The following is a 22919-nucleotide window of genomic DNA, read 5'->3' as shown; positions in this document are numbered from 1 at the left end:
CAAGAGAGCCAATTGAACACACCTTACCTAAAAAGTTTCATTTGCTTTAATGGTTTCGCGTTAAACGAAAGCCTGTAAGGAAATTCAGCCTGCTTTGCTTTCGAATTCAGGGTCCTTTTTGCTTGAAGGCCCATAATGACCATTCCAGGAGACAGTCAACAGACAGTTGACAAGGCAGAGTTGTTTGTTAACACTTACCGGTATATCGACATTTCTCCTCTTTCAACACACTTTGCCTGCGTGGATAATTCGCAGACACTGGATACTTAATCACGTTTAGGAGTGAGAAGGCTCTCCCAAAGCACATTGAGATATTTGAAGAAAACGATCCAGTCTTTGAAGACATACCAATCGGTAAAGGCTCTGTTAAACTGCTTCTTTAATCAAAGTTAGCCCTGAGGTGAAGAGCTAGCGCCTTAACTGCTTAATTAAGATATATTTTGTCCTCTAAAAAATTTGGCAATGACTGTATACATGTGAAAAGCTGAATTGTGCAATGCTTGAGTTTCATCGTACCTTTAGATCGTAACTGCACAGGCTATCTCTATCAAACATGTCGGGTACCTCTCCTTTTTAGACTGTTACCTGTTCCCTCATTTCAGAGCTCAAACGGTTTCTGCTAAGTTTAAAAACACCACCAACGAATGCTGCAACTTATTATCTTCTCTGAGCGACCACTAAAGACCCACTCCTTCTCTTCCAACACCCTCGAAGGACACTGCGAGCCTGGTCATGCAGCAGATCGCGTCATAGACCTCCGGGAGGTCTTGCGCGTTTCGTGTTGCGTTACTTTGAGAGCTCCCGCGATCGAACAAGTCAGCGGGGAGGCAGATACATGTTGCTTAGTATTGTCACTTATGTCATGTTGGTAAAATGGTAACCGTATTTCACAATTTGAGTATGAGAACAACTTTCCATTGACAACCAAGCAAGTGCAACACGTCGGTAAATCGACATCGTTAATATACGTTCTTCCTCTTTGACTTCAAGCGAATGCATGGACAGTAGATGGTAGGTTTCAATGTTGCAAATAACTTCCTCACTCAGCAATCGAATGTAGCCTAGTGTTTTGTGTTTGACTGTGAGATCGCAATGCGAAACATCTGTTGAGCATGATGGCTTCATTATTGTTATTTAAATTACCCTTCAACCTGAAATATAAATTTTATAGAGGTGTGGGTCTATAATGGTGTTCCAGAATACTTTTGTTGGTGATCTTCATGAACTTGGTCATATCAATTTTTTCCGCATTTAGACTAATTCTCATGTGATCATGACCCTGTTGGGGTTAGAAAGATCTTAACTTAATTACTTTAATTACCCTTCAGCCTGAAATATAATTTTTATAAACGTGTGGGTCTAGAATGGGGTTCCAAACTGCTTTTGCTTGTGATCTTCGTATATTTGGTCATTTCTGTTTTCTTCCGCAATTTGACTAATCCTCATTTGAGCATGACCTTGTTAGAATTAGAGAGATCTGAACTTAGACTTGGAGCATATTTTATAGGCATTTCCCGATAAAAATGGCAAGGTTAAGGATATATTATCTCTCTTATCTTGCTCAATAATTATACATCGGTAGCCTGCAGAGTAGGCGTAATTTTGGCGAGCGAGTGCTCAGTATTTTCCTAACGGAAATTATGGCCGCCATCTTTGATTTTAGTGGCAGCGGAAGGCTGGCTAGAGAAAGAAATCTGTATTGAGGGGGCGGTTGACAGTCAAAAATAAGGAGAGGGGTGAGGGTGGGGATGCTGTCCACTCCACTTCCAAATCAAACATGGCTCGCCCTAACAAGATGCCTGCACAGCAAGCTAATAGATCGGAAGCTAAGAATACTGATTGTCCTTTTGCCCTGGAACCAAAATTTTTGATGAAAAAAAGCATTTGTGTCATTTGGAAATGGGAGAATTTAAAAGAAATACTGTTAATCCTTAACTTCCAGAAGTGATTGAAGGGTAACTTCTCCCCATAATATCCATACACTGTATAGCAAACAGGTAATGAGAATACTTAAACTTATCACATAGAAATTTGTTTTTCTTGATCTAACACCAAATTCTCCAAACTAGTTTAGAAAGAAATGTATAGCAGCAAGAGGGGAGATAGATTAAAATAGATCTTGGGAGTTAAAGGGTTAAATGCTCTCAGTCACCCTGCAGTAGTCTGGGTATCTGTTGAAATGTAAAGAATAATATAATGGTATAGCTTCAATTACTTACCAAACTGGTACCAGTAGTTCGAAGGTTGGATAATGCTATTGACTGGATAAGACTCTATCCAGTGGATAACGCCATATGTTTTGCTATCACTTATCCACTGGATAGCAATTTATCTGTCAAATAGCATGATCTGCCCTTTATCCACCTGGGCCCTGGTGTACACAGGTAGTATTTTCCCTTCTGCCCCTTAACCTCTTCTCTCATGACTGTATTAAAAAATATACTTTGGCTCCTGTGATTTAAGATAGGGCATTGTTTTTGCACCAAATGCGGGCTATTGCATTTATAATCCTTCAAATATTTTGCACTTTGCTGGAAAATGTTCTCTTTCAGTTCTTTTTCGCATTGTCTTTAGGAACAAAAAAAAACATGTCTCTTCTATATCAACCACAATACACTCTCATCTTGAATGAAATTCTAACAAAGACTCATTGTAGTGGACATAAGGTGGGGTATATCCTGGGATATTCCCCAGCTTTAGCAAAGGAATAGTTGGGAACATGACGTGTTTAGATCATGTGTGCAAGCAAAAATATTTGATAGATTTTAATTGTGATTATTTACATTGTATTATAATTATTTCTGCCATTCAGTTTTTGAGTTTCACAAAGGATAGGTGGAAGGAGGGTTACTCTCGGTAGGATTGGTTAATACAGCATAATTTAACCCTTTATACCCTAACATCAGTATGTATATTCTCCATACTGTTCTCTAAATATCTCCTAAGGTGCTGACATTAGGAGAATCTGTTTAACAATCAACTTGAGCTTATTTAGTTGGTGATCATTTTTTTTACTCTCATGACCTTAATCCTTTAACTCCCAGATCAAATTTGTAATTCTTCTTACTGTCAACTATACAGTTCTTCTGATGTTAGTTCAGAGAATTTAGTATTGGATCAACTAACTATCCCCAAATTGATATTTGCCTTCATTCTCATTACTTATATGGTTGATATTGTATTAATATTGTAGAAAAAAAATTCTGTCTTGGTCACTCATGGGATTGAAAGGGTTAATGTGTGACTTAGGGGTGGAACAGCAAGGAGAAATTGGTTGTTTATCACTCCAAGGGTGTAAAGGGTTAAAGCACACTTTGTAGTATCATATAATAATTGAAATCATAGCTTTTTTAGTTTTCTAATAGGGCAAATGAAAGAAGGGTGACTCTTGGCAGGGCTGGAGGTGTGGGGGGAGGGGGGGGGCAGTGGGGGAAGGTTAATGCAGCATTTACTGCCATCTCATTATGTCTGAACAAATATGTAAGTTCTGAAAATTTGCTGGCTTGGTTTATTGCTTTCAGAGAAACGATGAAAAAGGCCAAAAAATCCATTAGAATAGCCTCTCGTCGATGGAATTTTGAAAACAGAGAAGGGAAACAACAAGGCAATGATGTCCCAAAAGGTGATGTTAGGGAAGACAGTGCTGAAAACAAGGTTAGTTTTTTAAGTCTTGAACAGTAAACAGGTAATTTTAATGAACCATTAACTCATCATTTGGTTTGTGCTAAATCAGGATTGAATGAGATACTTAATGGTTATTGTCTACCTAGGTGCTGTGGTTTAGATGATTTTGAATAATTTTAAGGGAGTAAGGGGTGTGGAGGTTATTAGCCTTTAGTGTAAATGTGATGGGATAGATTAAATTAACTAAGGTTTGTGTGAATCTAAAAATTATTGTTAATTTAGTTGAATAGCAAACTACTCATTTTACACGATCACAGCTTTGGCTCAGCACCATTGAGTGTTCTGATTAAAATGACAATAAAGCTTTGGATCAAAGTCAGTTTCTTAGCAACTGTGCACCTACATGTACCCCTCCCCTCCCCTCCCCTCACTCACTAATAACCCTAACTTGTTATCAGACTGAGTTGACTGATGTTGGATTAGGGGAGGGGTAGGTACACAGGTACTAAAATACTGACATTGATCCAAAGTGTTCCATGTGTATAAGCTTTCAAAAAGCGAAACTTCGTTTGGTGACTAATTACAAGTGTATTTATTTTACTTATTCATATAACTCAGAACAGATGTGAGTAATATTGGCATGGAGATCGAATTTTTCATTCACTATAAGCTTCAAAACTTCAATTAAAATTTAGTGGAAAAGCTATATGTGCATACTAGGTAAATTTCTTATTTCTTTGATATACTAGTAGTCACAAGCAGGCTTGTATTTATTTATTTTCGCTTGATGATCATTAAATGTTTTTTTTTGTCTATATTTTCCAATCAAGTTTCAAGTTCTTCTTTCATAGGCTGAGGCTGAAGAACTGACTGACTTGGACAAGTTGTATATTGCCTTGGCTGAAGTTGGTCGTAGAAACCTCTTTGATCTACTTTGCTACAGTTTCAATATTACGAGCTTAGACGACTTACAGAAATACACTGCAGAAGACAGCACATCTGCTTACATCTGTGACGAAATAAAATCTTTCCTTGAGGGCAAAGATTTCAATTTCAAGAAACTTGTACAGGTAACGTAAAAGAAAATGTTTTAGCTTTTCTTTAGTTATAAAATATGACATGAAAATTGCACGTACATTGAGTTTTGATATCTGACCATTACATCGTGTGCTAATTTTTGTACACAGTGCTTGCAAGTTATTTCACCTCTAGAAACCCTTTTAAGCCCAGCTGCGCTGCGTCGGTTTGGACATATTTTAACTGTATCCTTGCTGTAAACTTTGGCTTTCGCTTGCGAGCCTTAGCCAGACAGCACAATATTTGAGAGGGTCAGCGGTGTATTTAACATAGAAGGGGTGAGGATTTGACTCTTTTTGGATGTCAGATTCGGGGCACGCGCAATTTGGCTCTTTCACCATATAACGTCACGTTGATTTGCAGGTAATTTCGGTGTTAACAACTGAGTTGAAAACGTAAATTGGCCACCGTAAAGAGTTTCGAGGCTGACGTTTCGAGCGTTAGCTAGAGCGATTGGAGAAATTGTGGGTTGTGTGTGGGTTTACATGCAGAAAATGGAGCTTACGCTTGTGGTGGGAATATGGTGACGAGAAAACAAGAATAAGTTAGGCGAATTAAAAGCGCTCGTTGATACCGTGGGGATTAAGAGAGTCGATTTGGAAGATAAATTTTTGTTGGGTCTTAATGGGTCTCGTGGGTCCCGAAATTTTCTCTACGTTATGAATGAAAGAACAAGTTTTGCATCGTGAGCGAGCGCATTCGAAAGTTCCAAGGTGGTCATTGGTTTGAAATGAACTTCTGACCAAAAAGTGGCCTATGTTTTTGTCACGTTTGAATGAAATCAGTGGAGGTTGCGGACAGATAGTACCAGTCTCTGAAACGTTTTGGAGTAGTTTAAAGTTTAAAGAAGGATAGAATTAACTGCGTGGTTGTGAGGGTGAAATGTGAGAGTGAATGGAATGCGGTCGGTGTTTTCCTTCTCGGCCGTTTGTAGTGCTGACTGTCGATCAATTTGTTGGGCAAGGTGGCGGCCCGCTTGAACTACAGAAACAGGATAGCCACTCATTTCAAACTGAAATTTCTAGTTTAGTCGTTTTTGTTTTATATTATTATGAGAAGTTGACTCCTTTTGATAGCACGGAAGCCTTTTGAGCTCCCCTAATGAACTAAACTTCTTTTTTGTTTATTTTATTTTATTTTTTATATTTATCTATTTCAACATAAAAGGGTTGTCTCTATCGTTCTTGAAGATATTTAAATCGCGACCGCCGGTGTATGAAAATAGGCCGATGCATTATTTAATGCGGGCGATAGCTCAAGGGTCTTGAAATTTTGACTCGCCTCGTTAGGGGTGTTTTCATGACTCACCCATCCTAACAGATCTTTTAGCCAAGAGTATCTTTTGACATGAGGTTGTGAGTAAATTTTGATTCTATTGCAGAAATACAAACGAAGCAAACTTGTGCAGAAGTGTGAGATTAAGCACATACCAGTAATCCCAAAGAAAGACCTAGTTGTTACTTGCACATTGAGGTATGGTCCATTTGCGGGACAAGTGTGCGAGGCGCAACTCACTTTGCCGGATGGGAGGAAGGTACATATTGCTGTCAATGAATTTGCTGTTCATATGTGTGTGTCTGTTTGTTTGCTTGTTCGTTGTTGTTGTAGTTGTTGTTTTGTAATCCCTTAAGCGCTTTTTCATTCGTTTCCACGTTAAATCGACGTCACATGTACCGTACGTGCGCTTGCGGGTAATTGTATGGGAGAGGTATTTCACCTGGCTGTCCGTTTTTCCGCAAAGCGCCCTCTGGGGATTAGACTGTATTACCAGTTTTCGACGACATTGATGGAAAAGCAAACTCGACATAAATAACAGTGTTTGGGAGTCCACGGAGAGTAAAGGAATGATAAATAAACTACCCTTGGTTAAACTAACCCATTGACTTCTTTCCTGCTCACTGACTCAAGAGGCGTTTTTTTTTTCCATAACAAACACTAAACGTGTTATATGGTTAAGGTTTAATTAAGCATTTTGACCTGAAAATTCTGGAGAAAATTATGAGCGCAATGGGACAGACTACAACTTGTCCCAGGTTCTCAGTTGCTGAAGACGAGCTAAAAAAGTGAGGTCGCGAATTGTGGTGTTCGTGAATCAAGAGGTAGTGTAAAGAACAAAGCAGAACGAACGACTTAAGGTGATTCCTCAGTATTGCACGGCGCATCCTGTGATGCGCATAATAATCACGTAATCAGGCTAATAAGTGCGCGCACATTCCGAGAACATGTTATTGTTTTTCAATCAATGAGCGAGGTAAAAAAGGACGATGGTCTAAAGCTCTTGAACGAGTACGGTGACCTACATTTTTTATTGCATAATTTTGGTATAAAAATTTATTATCCCCTTTAAATTGGGATGTTAAAAAAATTGTTCGAAGGGAAAAAAAGATAAAAGCGTGAATGAGGTCCGTTACTGACCTCGAAAGGGGCGACTCGGGGAACCTTTTGAGTCGATTTCGTTTAAATTTGCATGATTTTCTCGCAAATTATATATCAAATTGTTCCATACGCTCGAAACTCTCTAACTATCAAGATTATTTTCAAGTGTTACTTTAAAAAAGCTTGCTTCCAGCTGCGGCAAAATGTACCGTGAAGCGTTGAAATGACGCGCGTGATTAGGGCCAGTGCGGGCATAAATGGGGTAAGTTTGGCCCATTATATCTTCTTTTTACTGTATGTTTCGAAACAGACTAAGGTAAGGTAAGGAACATTTAAGGAAAGGATAAAAAATTCTTCGATAACTTTTTTTTTCTGAGGAATCACCTTACGCTGTTTACTTGACGTACAAGGTAAGGTTGGCAGTAGGCAGCCTTATCCCGGCACAGGTTAGGCAGCGGGTCCATTACAGTTTTTGACATAATTCTTTGGCTGATTTCATTCTGTATTTAAATCTTTTGCACATTATTTTACATCGGAGTCGTTCATGCACGTTTTTGTTTGCCTGTTTGTCTTTTTGTGTTTATTTATATGTTTGCTTTTTTCAATAGGAAAAAGTTTGTCTTCGTTATCAAACGGTACAAGATGAAGACCAAATGGACTTCTTAAGAGAAGCAGAAATAGCATTTCAACTTCGTCATGAGAATATTCTAGCTTACTACGGCGTAGTCATTGCTAGTTCATATTCACCACACCCAGCTTTGGTAAGTTATTCACATTTATTCTATATATTGCCAAAAGATCTGAATAGCATCAGATATGTAACGAATTTTTAGACAATAAACGACGCTTCTTTAAGACACGTTTCGACAGTTCTTCTGTCATCTTCAGTTTTGAGTGACACAAAGTACAAAGTTGAATTTAAAGTGTGTAGCACAATGCTGATTGGACAAAAACAAAACTATAGTAACAGAACAATGTATGCAATTTAGAAGGAAAGTTTTAAATCAACATGATAAACTTGATGATTAAGTGTGGGTTGCTCCCATTGAATGTGAATAGCTTCTTTGATTTTAAGTTGGAAAGTTGTGGGAGCGTGATCTAAAATGCTAAAACACTCATCAGAACATAGAGTGCGACATTGTGGAGAATTATGGAGATGTCTAAAAATGTGAGAGGTCCTATCACTGATCAAGTGCTCACGCGCGCGTGTGGATAAATAGCGTGAGGTTTCGCCGACATTCATCATCAATTAGTTCAAAACAGGGCATGCCAAGTTATTTTTTGTTGTTGTTTCTTTTCGTTTTCATTTGCTTTATTTCCTCTAGCTTTAGGTGGGTGCTTTGAAGTTTTGTAGACGTTTAGCGATGAGCGGCGATGCCGTCAGTCTATTTACGGCCCGTTACGTGGGCTATTGCCTTAATATTAACTTTTATATTATCTTTTTTTTACCTTTTACTTTTGTAACGTTACAGGTGGTCGAGTTTGCAGAATATGGAAACCTATTAGAATCATGGCCTCATCATAACATTGAACACCTGTGGAGATATACCATTCAGGCAGCAACTGCTTTGGAATACTTGGAGAAAAGAAATGTCATTCACCAAGCTGTTTTTGGTTATAATTTCTTGGTTGTAGCTGGTTTTGGGGTAGTTATCATTATTATCGTCATTATTATCGTCATTATTATCGTCATTATCATTGATACTGCCAATTTAGCACTGCCATCGTCATTGTGTAGGAAATGGGATCAATTAGCAGTACAATCAAGGAAAAGACCATCTTGCTCATGTTCAAAGCTTGCATGAGCGAGTCATTGTTCAGTGATTTGGTAGGACACTAAAACATTTATTTCCAAGTGAATCGTCGTGGATTTACTTAAAGTAAGGGGGAGATTCGCGACTTGTCATTGGAAAAGGTGATAGTAGTACTATCACATAATCAGAAGGAATAACCCAGTTGAATGTAAGTTTAAACTACTCCATGTTTTATTTCATCCAAGCTGAAGCTTGCAGGCCTGGCGGCTTGTTGGTTTAAAGAAGTAAACCTGAAAAAGTAAGTACACATCGTATCAGAGTAGATTTATCATAAAATTCGAAATTGTGAAAGCTCAAGCGATGAAAATGTAGTTAACTTTAGCCTTTGCCGAAGAATTATGGCTGAAAAGAGAGGAGAATCAAGATTATCAGGCGTTATAATTTTTGTTGAATGCGGGAAGGTCATCAACGAAGTTGTCGTAAAGTGTTTGCACTGAACAAGATGATTTGGTTCTGTTAACTGAGTTGAGCTGACGTTTCGGGCGTTAGCCCCTCTTCAGAGCGAATGACGAAGGGGCTAACGCTCGAAACGTCAGCTTAGAAACTCTTAACGATTACCAATTTACACCATGAACTCAGTTGATAAAACCAAATTATCTTGTACTCTCCCGACGACGCAATACCACAGTTTCTAAAGAAACTTGCCCCCTATATCCGTTTGCACTTCGCAACTTACAATGAGTTGACACGCTGGCGAGATCTACTACCCATTGCTGTGCAATGTCCAGAAATGAGTATTAAAATCAGGGCTCGCCAGACATAATTCGATCCTGATCATCGACTTGGACCCTCTCTTTATTTCCACCTAATCCTACTTCTGCTGTATTCGGAAAACCTCATGTGTCTGCACAAGTTTATAACTGTAGGCTCAGAGCCCCCCCTGGATAATCCAAAAAATAAGATAGGTCTCAACACTTAGTTTAGATTTGTTCAATCTTTACAGACAGATGAACATTGCAGATCCTGAAACACTAAACAGTGTAGCTTTCATGTTCGGGAGGTTATTCTCTGAGATATTCTCCACTTTCTCGCAAAGGTATAAAGGACACAAAAAACTTGCGGTGAGTTAAATTTTGATATTTAACAGAGGTTAGATAAGTGGCTAACCACAGTAGTGATTGGGTATTATTTGTATATGACGTAGATAGGATATGATTTTATGTATAGCCGTCGTTTTGTAGTTACATATGGGTTTATACAACTCGGTGAAAAAGAAAGAAAACTTGCTACGTTGAGGTTATTAATCAGAGAAAACTGAATGAATCACAAGTCAATTAGAAGGCATTCTATAGATTATATATAAAACCGCATAACTTGAAATATTAAAACTTTTTTACCAAGAAGTTGAAATTTATTAATTATGTTATGGTAGTTAACGCCCACCAGAATTGACCAGGAAATTACAACCAATAATAATCAAGTAATTGAAAAGCACCAAGGGCCGGTTGTTAAATAAAGTTTAGCCGTTTTTAACAGAACCACTTTCGTGAACGGTGTCATTAATTCCGAAAATTAGCCGTATATTTAAGTACTACTGCAGTTACACCAGCTTTGCGATCTGCTCGTTTTTTAATTCAACTTCCTCGAATGAACAGAGGCGATCTTTAGTAAAAGTTGGACTTTATATGAAGCGCCGTTGGTGATGTCTTGTTTCCCTTTCTTATCTTCACGTTTTTTCCTTCAAACGGATCCATTCTACTTTCTAGGCACTTTCAAAGTGGAGTGACGTAAAGTTTGGTGACCTTTGCCCTTCTCATTTTTGTGACGTCTTTCAGCGTTGTTTACGAAACATGCCACCCTCTTTCTCAGAAATCAGGCAATCTCTTGTAACACAGGTTAGTGCGGTATGATAAATTGACAATTTTACAGCACGTCATGCAAATTTGTTTCTTGAACAATGATGATTTGCTAAGTATTGAGTGAATTTGGAAAAATTTAATTTCGTGTGGATCATCAGAATGCAGGTTGCTTTGCAAAGGAAGAAAACGAAAAATGCCATGATCCTTGGAGAGTAATAAGGTGAAATAAGAACAGTATGCCAACGTTTTGCACCTCGCGTAAGAAGCTTTGTGAAAGGCAAGCAAAAGGCTCCGCGTGCGGTGTCATTCTGTCTTGCCATCTTGATCATCAGAAAAATCACGAATACCGAAAGACCCGCATCGTTACCTTAAATCTTTATTTAAGTTTCGCCCACTTCGAAATTGAATTGTTTTGTGTTCCAACTTTGACTGTTACACTAGTTGTTAATAATTGCAATTGTGATAGTAATAACTATTATAAATAACGATTCTTATATAGGTTGTTATTACAATTTCATTTGGACATTACAGGAGCACCCTTTGAAATTGAAGGTTATTCGCAAATTCGAAGGGTCAAAAGATGGTTTTCTCAGCTGTAATCCTGGAGAAATCATAACTCTGGTTTCCAAGAAACGACACAAGTACGTACACTGTGGTGATGTTTCCAACTCAGGTCTCTGTTCAGCGAAAGAAATACAATTGCAGAAAGTGCCTCTTTGTAATTTTGAGATTTACAAGCTTCTTCTATTTTAAGTTTGAAAGGTTTGAAGTGGCAGTGAAATGAGACATATTAGTTGGGATTTGTCCCTTGCAGGTATGACGAAACTGCTTGGTTTGGTGTCACACAAAGTGCTCAAATAGGATTTTTCTCGCCAGAGTATGTAGAAGAAGTAATGAATGATAATGTTGATGGTAAGTACTATTCTGTTACGACCCCGGCTTTGTCAAAGGTTTCGGAAAGAAAACGTCTGAAGTCTCTTCCTTTGTAGGTTCTGTTATACCTCCAGAGATTCAGGCGCGAGGTCCTAGAGCTGAGCTTGCCTTTCAAAAGGCATTGCGGAATGGCAGAGTGCAAGTTTTTCGTGGTCGGATCATGATACTTGGCCAGGACCGAGCAGGGAAAACAAGTCTTAAGAAATCTCTGCTCGGTATGCCTTTTAATCCCGAGGAAGAGAGCACTGTTGGAGTCGAAGTTGACCCATCCAAGTGCGAAGTCGATGTGGATCAAGTAACGAATTGGCAGCGCACAGAGCATACGAAACTGGGTGTTTCTCAATTTGTTGAAGACATAGCAAGGATAGTTGCTAAAGACCTAAAGGAAACAGATGAAGAACCAAAGAAGAGAAATGATGTCGCTTCGCTTTTGGAGCAGGTTAAATTAATTCTTTGGATGTCACTCATGTCGATTTCGTTTATGGAAGCTGTATTATTCTGTTCTTCCTTCCCCTTGTTCAAACTCCGTCTCCTTGACAACTTAACTTGAACGGTTCATTTCATTCTCGTTTTCTTTCTTTAGTGGCCAAATCCATTCCATTTGTCAGCTTTCGATTGATTCTCGTGCGAAACGATTTTATTTTTTTACCAATTTCTATTTCTTCTTTTACCAATGTAGATGTAAATCTTATTATAGGGATACAACGATGAGCTGCAAGCTGACGATCCAATGCCGGTAGATACGACACCCTCGTGTACCTTAAACAATTCATCATCAAAAAGTGAGGAGGAGGAAAGCGTGAAGACTGACGACATCAGTAACAGTGGTGTGCCGGTAGGCAAGCCAGCTGACCTTAATATTCAACTAAGCGTCGATACCAGTTCAGATTTACAGAATGATGTCACGGAACTGGTTGTGCAGTACTTGCAGGCTTTGAGACTAGAAGATCACGTTAAGACAAAAGAAACCAGTTTCACTCTGTGGGATTTCGCTGGGCAACATCTGTACTACGCCTCGCACTCAGTATTCCTTTCTCCTCGAGCTGTTTATGCCTTAGTTTACAACCTGACTAAAGATCTCAATGCTCCAGCTGAACCTCGAGTCAAACAGGGTATTCACGATATTGTACTGGAGAAACAAAACAGTGAGACAAATTTGGAGAGTTTGCTGTCGTGGCTGGCTTCTATTCACAGTATTCGCCCAGCAGCTGACGAGCCAGGAAATAACCAGCAAGACAAAAGATCTTACCTACGCCCTCCAGTGTTCATCGTGGGTACAAACGCTGACAAACCGTTCGAAGATGTCAAGAAAATGGAAAAGTGTATTCAAAGAAATATTTCAGGGAAGGTTTATGAAAAGCACGTGATCAGGCCATTGTTTGCTGTTGATAACACACGATCGATGGGCGATGATGGTGTTCAAGCACTGCAGCGAAGGATCGTGGAGGTTTTCAGACAAGAACCCTACATGGGTGAGGAGATTCCAATTAGGTATGATACTTGAAACAATCTCAGTTCGTGAAACAGCGCCTAGAATAAATCTGCAGATGCTCTCTCGCAAATGCTGTAGTCTGATTGGTTACGTTTCTCGCCATCTATTTAACAAATAGATTCCAAGTTGCCGTGGCACACGAGGAGCAGCTGAGTGTGTCACTGATGTTCTTACCATATTTTGACGTCCTCTGTGCTCTATTACTGAACAGACGCACGGCAACTTGGAATCTATTTGTTTTATATAATACAGAATTTGAAAAAAGTTTTAATGAAGTCATCTATACGTCTGTCCTCCAACAGATCATGAGTGAGAACCAATCAGAATGCGTGCATAACTGAGCTTACTGTATTATACATGATAGACAGAGAGTACGATGATTAGCCTAAAAGTATAAAGGTTTCACTGAAAAAAGCTCGAAACGTGACCCTTTCCTGTTTAATTTTGAACGACCTGTAGATTTACAATAAAATAATCTGTTTGTTTACTCTCCATATTTGTGCTTAATAGTTTTTTTGAGCTTCGCCTTCGTCAACTATCGGACGATAGAAATCTTGAGTTCATAATGCAATTGATGAATATCTATGAAAATAGGAATTATTTCAATAAAAAAAGGTTATTGATCGTATAAAAAGTTTTATCGCCGCATTGAGGTAATTGTTGATTAATGTGACTGCTCTCATATGATTGACTCACTCCTAATTCACAGAGCAAAAAAGGTGAACATCTTTCCTTGTGCATAACCTTATTTTTGCCTACGCGTAGGTGGTTCAACTTCGAAAAAATCATCGAAGCTTTGGTAGCAAAGGGAACCTATCACATGGATTTTGATCAGCTTCTCACGGTTACGAAGAAAGTTTGCGAAATAGATGATAAGGAGGAAATGATTGCCATGTTGAATTTCTATCATGACTTGGGAGTGATCGTGAAGTACGGCCGCACCGTTGTACTGCAGGCACAGTGGCTGATTGACCTTTTTAAAAGATTGATAACTGTGAGGCCTTTTGACGAAATGGTGAGCAAAGTGTTTTCATACCTTCCCCAGAGACTGGAAATCTCAAGAATGCTTCGTTTCCAAGAAGTTGTGCCACCTTTTTACTTGCTTTTTTTGTTGTTGTTCCCTTCTAAGTGCGTGTTACCTCAATGGTCAAGATGATGAACAGGGACATTGTTGAAATCTCTCTTTTTCATCTTTTCTTGTTCTTTCTTTATTTCGGTTTTTTTGTTTTTTTTTTGTTTTTTTTTGTTTTTCACTCATGTTTGTTTGGTTGGGGAAGTTTTAAGCGCAAGATTTCTTTTGAATTTCGAACGATGTAATTAATGGTTTTGTTCTTGCTCGGAACGTGCCTCATCTGTTATGTGGAGATAACAAATCTGCTAATTTATAATCTATTTTATGACTTTCTTTTTCAGGATCCTCTGTACTCAGAATGCTGGAAGGAACTTGAAGAAAGCGGTATACTAAGGATGACCCTCGTTGATCACGTTTTCGCTGATGTAATCCAGAATGGGCTTTCCAAGGAGGACATTTTGGATATGATGGAGCTGTATGGCTTAATCGCTAAATTTTCTTTTTTCCCAGTTGTTTCCAAAGATGAGCAGAAATACTTTGTACCAGCCCAGTTAAGGTCATCTCCAGCAGGTCTGTGTGAAATAAAGACATCTAGCGATGATCCGTGCCCTTTATATCTTCATTTCCTTGATGGCTTTGTACCTCATGGGCTATTCCCTCAGCTTTTGGCGAGGTTCATCCGCTGGTCCTCAGAGCATGCACCTTATCAAGCTCCAAATTTGTACCACAATGGTGCGCGACTCTTCATTGGTAGGAAGAACATGTACAGTCTCGTTCTTATCTGCAGAAAACGATTCATTAAGATCGTACTAAAACAAAGGAATCCTGCTTTGAATACCCCGTTCGTGACCACTGCTCAAGAGGTTCGCGTGTTCCTTGAAGATAGTTTGCAAGGGCTGAGCCTAGAGTTGCCGTGGTTACGTAACCTTAGGTGTGAACTGTGTGTTGCATGTCCCAGTTGCTTAACTCACGGAGAAGAATGTGCTAAACATGGATCAGTCTGCTGTGCTCACGATGATTGTCTCCATCTTCTCCGAGTAATTCCAGAGGAACAGCTGTTTTGTCCAAAAAGTTTCACCGATGAAGCTCTTCAAATTGATGGACTACACAACTGGTTCCAGGTTGGTAAAACAAAGGTAGAGATGTTCTATTTGTTTGTTTTTCCTTTGGTTTTTACTTATTTGTTTGCTTTTTTCTTACTCGACCAAAGAAATGATTGAGCAATGTAGGTGCTGTATACATGAAATTTCCAATCACATCCCGTACGGGCCTGAATTTTTTTCAGGTCCTATTTACAACTACTCGTTTCAGTAGTGTTCTTAGCTGCGAGGATCTCCTAATTTCATCTCTCCACCGCAGTGCAAATATGTGAAATTTTCATATATCTAAAATCTTCTTCCAATCACATCTTTGCACATGAAGTTAATGACCTAGACACGTTGTAGAACCTGTGGTTCGCGAATGAATGTCGAAATAAATACGTTGTCATTGTATTAAAAAAAAACCTAGAGCATTGACTCCAACGATTCTCCTACTCTAAGGGAGCATCGAGTATTGCCTCGTGTCATTTAGCTATTTTTTATTTAGAATGAAGAACAGATGCAGCGGATAATGCCCCCTTTGAACTCAGAAGGTGAGAAACACCCATGCTATCTTAGTCTTTTAAGAGAGGCTCAAAAATGACAAGAAATCGTATTACAGCGCAGTTCATGTTCTCGTACTCTTCGCAGTAAAAAAGAGCGAGTTTTGATTTGTTAGAGGTTATTCTCAATCCAACTTTGACTGATTTTGTTCTTTTGATTGACGACTGATGGTTGTCAGAAGGGCAAAACACAATCCTAAATCAAGTTGTGAATACAAAGTAGCTACAAGAACAGCAATCGCTCATTCTGACATATGTTAACTCCAGAGGAGTCTTAGTAATAGCCGTTTCCTTGATGATTTAAACAGCACTCCAGCGACCCTTCCCTTCCAAAACGGGCACACCTTCAACTGATGACCTCCTCCTTCTTGCTTTCGAGTTGGGTTCATCGTGGAAGATGCTAGGTCGGACGCTCTCTCTTCCTGAAGCAGTGCTGGAGCAAATTGAGGAAGACAACCCCAAGCTTAATGAAAAATGTTGCAGAGTGCTCATAAAATGGACTGAGGTGTTTGGCCCTTCGGCTACGTACGAGTCTCTGGCAAAAGCTTTGCAGCACCCTGCAGTGGGTCGAGGTGCGCTTGCTGTCAAATACTGCGACGTCCCTGGAGATGTTTACACAGGTAAATAAAATCAGTCGAACAAATCTTTCAGATAAATAATTTACCGATTTTTAAGCCTTAATCGAGAAATATGCTTCAGAAACCGCATGAGTTTCATCTCCGCCATGGTTCACAAACAACCACCACTTGGTTGTCAGCCTTTCTGTCAAAATCATTGAGAACTGAAGTCTGTTACGTCACTGGCAAGCTGTCAGATTGCTGAGCCTTATTCAAAAATGGCGGCGTCTATAATAGACGTTTTGGCCTTGGGTGTCTCGTAGAATCGCGATCGGCAGCCCGTTACGTAATCGTATTTGTACGTTTATGCAGGGATAAAAAGAACTTAATGGTTTGTGGAGCTTACACCGCATTTACAATAATGCCCTTTCGCTCTACTGCCTTTTGATTTAGAAATTGACATTTTTTTTTAACTGAACAGGCACAGAAGCTTCACCCATCTTGTGCAAAATCGTAGATGATTTGAGGTGGAGTTGCCCAGTTTTTCTGTCTTACCAGTGGGATTTGCAAGAGACGGTGAAGGGACTAAAGAATAGAATTGAGGAGAATGGGATTCAGTGTTGGATGGACATTGGGCAGATGGGAGGAGGCGATGCTTTGTTTGCCAAGATAGATGCTGGTATTCGAGCGTGCAAGGTGAGCGGTAGGGTCAGAATAGCGTTAATAAGTCCCAGCCGTGATATAAGGGAATTTCTTTACCTTGATACGACTTACGTCCTTTTTAAACCGATCGAATATGCAATTCTTTCTTTCTTGCAAATGTTTCCTATTTTTTTTTGTCTCAAAGTGATTCGTCTTAGGTTTTTGAGCAGTCTTCTTGCATGCGTTCATTGACAGGTCTTCGTATGCTGTGTAACGAAAAGGTATTGCCAATCTGACGCCTGTCAAAGGGAGGCTACTCTTGCTTGTAACTTGAAAAAGCCCATCATACCTCTGCTGTTCGAGAATATGTCCTGGCCGCCTGAGGGTCAACTGGCTTTGATCTTTACTACGCTTCTTTACATAAAGATGAGCGTAGAACATGGAAAGTTTCCTGATACGCAGTTTCAGGAGATGATGAGAAAAGTAGGAGAGTTTGTTCAAACTTGAAAAAGCTCATTGTGCCGTCAAGAAGAATATTTCATGAATTTCGGAAGGATGAACTCTACCTAAAGTGCTTTACATTTGGTAGGTGATTGGAAGTCCCAACATCATTAATTGTGACTTATTCTCCTAATTAACACCATCTGCAATGATCCGAATTTTACAAGCACAATACTTGCAGATATTCTTAATCGTCCTAAATTAGGTGGCACCAGTGCTAAGCAGATTAATTTTCTTGTTTGTATCCTTTATTTACGCGCAGATTCTATGGAGAACTGATGCTGAATTCTCCCTATTGCGTTTCGACTAGTCTCGCTATTATACACATGACAAAGGCAGCGCTTACAGTTCACCACCAAGAGAGTTCTTCTGCCAAATTGCTCAAGATTATAGTGATTACAATGAGGAAATGCCATATTTGAAAATGTGATTGGAAGGCTTAGTCGCGCCACCATGAGATTTGAGAGAAACGAAACGTCAACTTTGAAACTCTTTACGGAGGCCAAATTACACTATCAAACCAGTTGATAGTAAATAAATATAAAGAGGGTTTGGGCAGTCAGAGCGTTAGTATTCGGAATGACGAAATTGAAAGATTATTATATCCTTTACTGTAGCTTTATTTTTCTTGAATTTTATTTTTGTTACTCATGTTTACTTAAGGTTTTAATGGTAATTTTAATTGTCATATACGGATATAGATTCGTATACGGATATAGATTGAGCGATATATATCACTACATCATATTAAAGTGACCAAACAAAACTCATAATTTCAAGGGTTTTACTGTGATCATGTGTTACGGTAGCAGTTATTGCACGCGAATACTACAAACGCCTGCCGTTTGGTTTTAGATTTCCAAGCCGTGTCTCGACGTGGCCATGCTAGATGTATGGCCACGTTTCGGCTCGAAGATTGCCTTCTTTTTGTGTTTTAGGGTCTGTTAGCATGCAGGAAGGGACCCCAGTTAGGTGAGGTAACCCTTCCAGGTGGGGTAACTCGCCTGTCCATATAATCCCTTAATTTATCTCGATCACGTTTACGGGATAGGTGGGATGATGTTCCTAGGAGGGTTAACCCTGTCAGACGAAGTCACAATTTGCCGTGTAAACTTTTCAAGGTGGGGTTAGCAGCCTAGCCGGGGTCTCCTCCATGTTTCATTTGCTAGTGCGCCGACAACCTCACCACAAAATAGAGGGGTTGTAAAATTGTATGTAAACGCGGGCTTCTTTTGAACCATGGCTAGGCGGGTTGCCTCACCTACCCGGGGTCACCCACCTTCATGTAAACAGTCCCTTAGGATCATTGGTTTCCTTTGTAAACCATCATTAACTCTCATAACCACCGTTTGTTCCTACAGTGGCAGTACGCTAATAAGTCAGCGGATGTCACCAATTCGCTTGGTGACCGCTCCTGTCGCCATTTTTTTCGTTTGATGCCTTTACTTGCTTATTCCTTTAATCCTTTGGCCATCCCCCTTTATCAAATTTCGGAGTAAGTTGTTATCTCGAGGATTTTAGTTTTTCTTCCTAATAATGATCGTCATTTTTTTGTCGAAACTCACTTCGGATGTCATAGAAGTGACATTCGAGGCAAGACAGTACTACTGCCATGTATATCTTGAGACTATCAAATGTTAAAACTACCCAACTGAAGAGATTTTTTTTAAGTTTATAACTTTTGAGACTGCCTTGACGAGTAAGCTTTATGTAAAATGGGAACCAAACCTATTCATATACATGCATCATTCCTATTCATAAAGTCTATCTTGTCCAGATCATTTACAATGATTTTGGTGTAGGAGCGTTACTGCTCTCGTACCTGCCCGTAATCGTACTTTTGCAAACAAAACTATCTCAGATGACTTGGTGGATCCTCGTGTGATGTACACAACATACACCATAGCATGGTCCCACATTATTGTAAAATTCAGCTCTCTTTCTTGAACCCACCGAGTACAACATTGCGCTTTGAAAAGCCTAGACTTATTACAGAGTACTGGCGTGTAACAAAGTTTCATTCCCCGCCCATTCCTTGAGAAATGACATATTGGCCACACACAAGACAGGCCGAACATGGAATTTCCTCAGCTCCTTACGAATAACCAACCAGCCTCTCACCGGGTAATGAAGCTTAGATACCAGTTGCTGATATATAAGCTAAGAATTATTTATCATGCGGGCATAATTGTTGTTTGATCATTGTTCTCTAAATCTTTAGTTGGTCCTTTTTTTTCTGGTTTTTTTTAATTTATTTATTACTTTTTTATTATTATTTGATACCGTTCACTTGTCCAGTTTACGTCTGATAGAAAAAAAAAAGATAGTTTAATAGCAGATAGAACTCATCCCAAATCCTGTTTACGATGTACTTGAATCCGAAGACGTGTTTAATTGTTCACGCTGGCGGTGTGCAGAATTAAAGCATCACCTCACTGAAATATATTCATAGTTTCCATGGTGGCTTGATCGAAATTTATTTTATAACATTACCGGAGTAACACACACATCCTGTTTTCCTGTTTAAATTGCAAATAAGTGTCTACAATGAACAAACGTTTCTTTCTTTGATAAAACTCCAGTTTGGAATGAAACAAATGCAGAAAAAATGAAAAACCGAGCCAATAAACTAGAATGGTAGAAGTTTGAACTAGTGTTGATTGTCGCTCGCAACAAACTGATTAACAGACAGAGAAGGAAATTAAGGAAAGTTTAACTACAGTTAGCCATACTGGAAACCCAAGCACCGTACTCATTATCAATTTCTGATTCGTTACAATACTGAGCTGTGAACATTTTTAAACACGAAAATTATTAGTTTGCCTTGTTACTAGTTTGCCTTGTAGAGTTTTGTTGGTCCTTTTCTGAATAGTATCCAGTTTGATTTGACGAAAAAAAATTGTCTTAACGCAGAATTTAAATTATGAAAAGCGTTTTGGCATTTTAGAAATGAAACAAGTACTTGATTTAAGAACTGTAAACTGAAGTATTAACATCACAATGCATGGCTCATTTCCATCCGCTTGGAATGAGCAATAAAGGTCCACCTTAGCTTATTCGAACAACATATATTGTACTGTATCTTTTGTTCACTGATGTTCGGAAACTAATTTGCAACGTACAATACTTTACGTATACAAGCTTGCCAATCTGAAACATTACAACAACTTCACATCGATCTTCTACGTTTTGCACGATTACCACTTACGAGAATGAATTGTAAATAATCGTCTATATAATTTTGCCCATGTTTGTTCCTTATCATAACGGAAAGGACAAGAGTTGATTTTCTCTTTCCTTTTTAAATTACTTCACAAAGTAGGACTGATTTCTATCCGCCCTAAATGAGCCAAAAAAACCCTATTTTTAAAACTCCCATTGAAAAAAACACCAAAATGGAACGGAAGAATCCAAACAGCGAAATAAAATTTAAAAAAAAGAACAACCCAACTTACTCGTTCTCATCAACTACTATGGAAATTTGACAGTAGATTCAGGTTTTTTTAAGGCATCAAACAGTCCATGGAAATATAATTTAGATAAATGATAGATAAAATTTAAAAGCTAAACATTCAATAATAAGCGGAAATTAATCGAAGCTTCACAACTACTCACTTTGCAGAGTCACAAATGTTTGGCAAAATATGTATGCAGGCTTGTTAATCTCAAGCAACACATGCAACAACTTCATATCGTTCGATTAAAGAGAAAATCATTTCAGAAAATTAAAGGGCAAACACAAGTCTACCCGAGAGCAACCTGTCATCAAAAGCTTGCCATTTCCTTGACTACACGGCTTGGCAGCCAAGATACCTTACGAACAGAACCTACGTAAATCTAGTTGCTGTCATTTGTGTCAACTAAATCTCAGCCATTATAGCTGTTCCTTTAAATTCAATGATTATCATAGCTGTAGCGACCAAGAAGGAGCTGAGAACTCTCCACAACATTCTCTTGGCGTGTTTGGCGGGGACGGATTTATTGATCAGTTCGCTCGCACAACCCTTGTTCATAACGTCAGAAATTAAACGCATTCTTGATCTTGGACCTTTCTGCACTTTTGACATAGTAATAGGGATTGCTGGTGGTACTAAGCATCGAAGGCTACATTTTCATCAAGTTTCCCCTAAGATACGAAGAAATCGTCACTGAAGAGAAAACAGCTGCTGGTGTGTTGACGGCCTGGGCTGTTGCAGCAGTCGTAGCAAGTTTAATGGCCGCCCACGCATCTATGATCACCGAGTCACAACCCCCCGCAAAACTATTGACAGCCAGCTACTGATATATTACTAGCCTTTGTCGTCCTTATTTACAGTGGTATCATTCTATACTGCTATATAACCATCTACTCAGAAGTCCGAAACCAAAGGCGCCGCCTAAAATCTGAGCCATTACCCGAAGAACGGGCCCATCAACAGAGGAAAAACAAAAAGGCAGCGACCACTTTGGCAATCACTATAACGGTTCTTCTCTTCTCCTACCTACCTGTAACCATTCTTTTGGTAGGAGCACCTTTTTCCGATACCCTGTTGGAGCCTCATGCGTTGCACACAGTCTCATCGTGGTCTTACACGTCTGGTTTGATGAGTTCCCTCCTTCACCCACTCATTTACTGCTGGCGTTCTAAAAGCTTCGCCGCGCATTTCGCGAGATTCTGCACATAAGATGCACATAAATCAGCCCAGATATGGAATTACAATCCAACCAGAATGATCAGTCGACCCCTACAAATGAGGATCGGAAAGTAGTCACTAGTGGCGAAGAACTTTTTATTAAACGAAAAGAACTTTATCGAAGATGATGACTTCAAGAGATGACTAAATTATGCTTAGCTTGAAACTAATCTATAAGCTTATCAACATTCATTATGAACGTGAGTTTTTGTTTGTCTTAGAGCCTCAAGGAAATCCAACACTGTTCGCTGCTAGTAACGATTTCCATTTCATTTTCAGCAACTACCCAAGGAGTAGGTTTTTCATTTCCTCTTTTACTTCTGATTAAGGGAACAGCGGTAAAAAATTCAGTATATGCGCTTCTAGAAAAAAGTAATCATGATTGCGAAGAGGAAAAGGATTTGAAAACTTAGATGCATCCTTAGATGTAAAAGAATGGTTTTTATTTTAGGGTACGAGTGAGAGGTTCAAGATGGAGGAGAAAAAGGAGTGGGAGGTGATACAACAGTGCCATAGGAACACGATAGCTCGTGTTCGACATCTTGGGTGTTTAAATGAGATACAACGGGCTGTACCATAACTATCATTATCATCATCATCATCATAATTATTATCATTACTGTAATTATAATCATAATTATTATTATTAGAAATGTTGTTAATATTATCATCTCTGTTATTATTATTTTCATTATTGTTATTGATTTATCATCACTA

General features: G+C 39.0%; 1 protein-coding gene across 3 annotated transcripts; it reads left to right on the top strand.

The window, feature by feature from the left end:
• The first annotated feature begins 836 nt into the window (after positions 1 to 836).
• Positions 837 to 18302, top strand: LOC131797898 (uncharacterized). Of its 3 annotated transcripts, none has more exons than XM_066161182.1 (19): positions 837 to 1011; positions 3522 to 3654; positions 4476 to 4694; positions 6083 to 6235; positions 7686 to 7838; positions 8550 to 8723; positions 9077 to 9129; positions 9835 to 9952; positions 10598 to 10726; positions 11222 to 11331; positions 11505 to 11602; positions 11680 to 12062; positions 12321 to 13114; positions 13881 to 14130; positions 14529 to 15308; positions 15775 to 15820; positions 16138 to 16449; positions 16868 to 17082; positions 17284 to 18302. In XM_066161182.1, the coding sequence occupies exons 2-19, from the start codon at positions 3529 to 3531 to the stop codon at positions 17533 to 17535; spliced, it is 4365 nt and encodes a 1454-aa protein (XP_066017279.1). In that variant the 5' UTR covers positions 837 to 1011; positions 3522 to 3528; the 3' UTR covers positions 17536 to 18302. The 3 variants fall into 3 exon arrangements, with proteins under 3 accessions (XP_066017279.1, XP_058971540.2, XP_066017278.1); XM_059115557.2 differs by having other exon boundaries at positions 14529 to 15323; XM_066161181.1 differs by lacking the exon at positions 837 to 1011 and adding an exon at positions 2580 to 2666 and having other exon boundaries at positions 14529 to 15323.
• Positions 18303 to 22919: the final 4617 nt, after the last annotated feature.

Source organism: Pocillopora verrucosa, chromosome 14 (assembly GCF_036669915.1).
Source record: "Pocillopora verrucosa isolate sample1 chromosome 14, ASM3666991v2, whole genome shotgun sequence".
Classification (NCBI taxonomy): Eukaryota; Metazoa; Cnidaria; class Anthozoa; order Scleractinia; family Pocilloporidae; genus Pocillopora; species Pocillopora verrucosa.
This window is presented reverse-complemented; position numbering and strand designations above follow the sequence as displayed.

Excerpts from the sequence above, each read along its gene's own strand:
- LOC131797898 (XM_059115557.2), top strand. The coding sequence starts at position 3,529 with ATGAAAAAGGCCAAAAAATCCATTAGAATAGCCTCTCGTCGATGGAAT. Across the intron at positions 3,655-4,475 it reads AAGACAGTGCTGAAAACAAG|GCTGAGGCTGAAGAACTGAC; the intron begins GTTAGTTTTTTA and ends CTTCTTTCATAG. Across the intron at positions 16,450-16,867 it reads CCCTGGAGATGTTTACACAG|GCACAGAAGCTTCACCCATC; the intron begins GTAAATAAAATC and ends TTAACTGAACAG.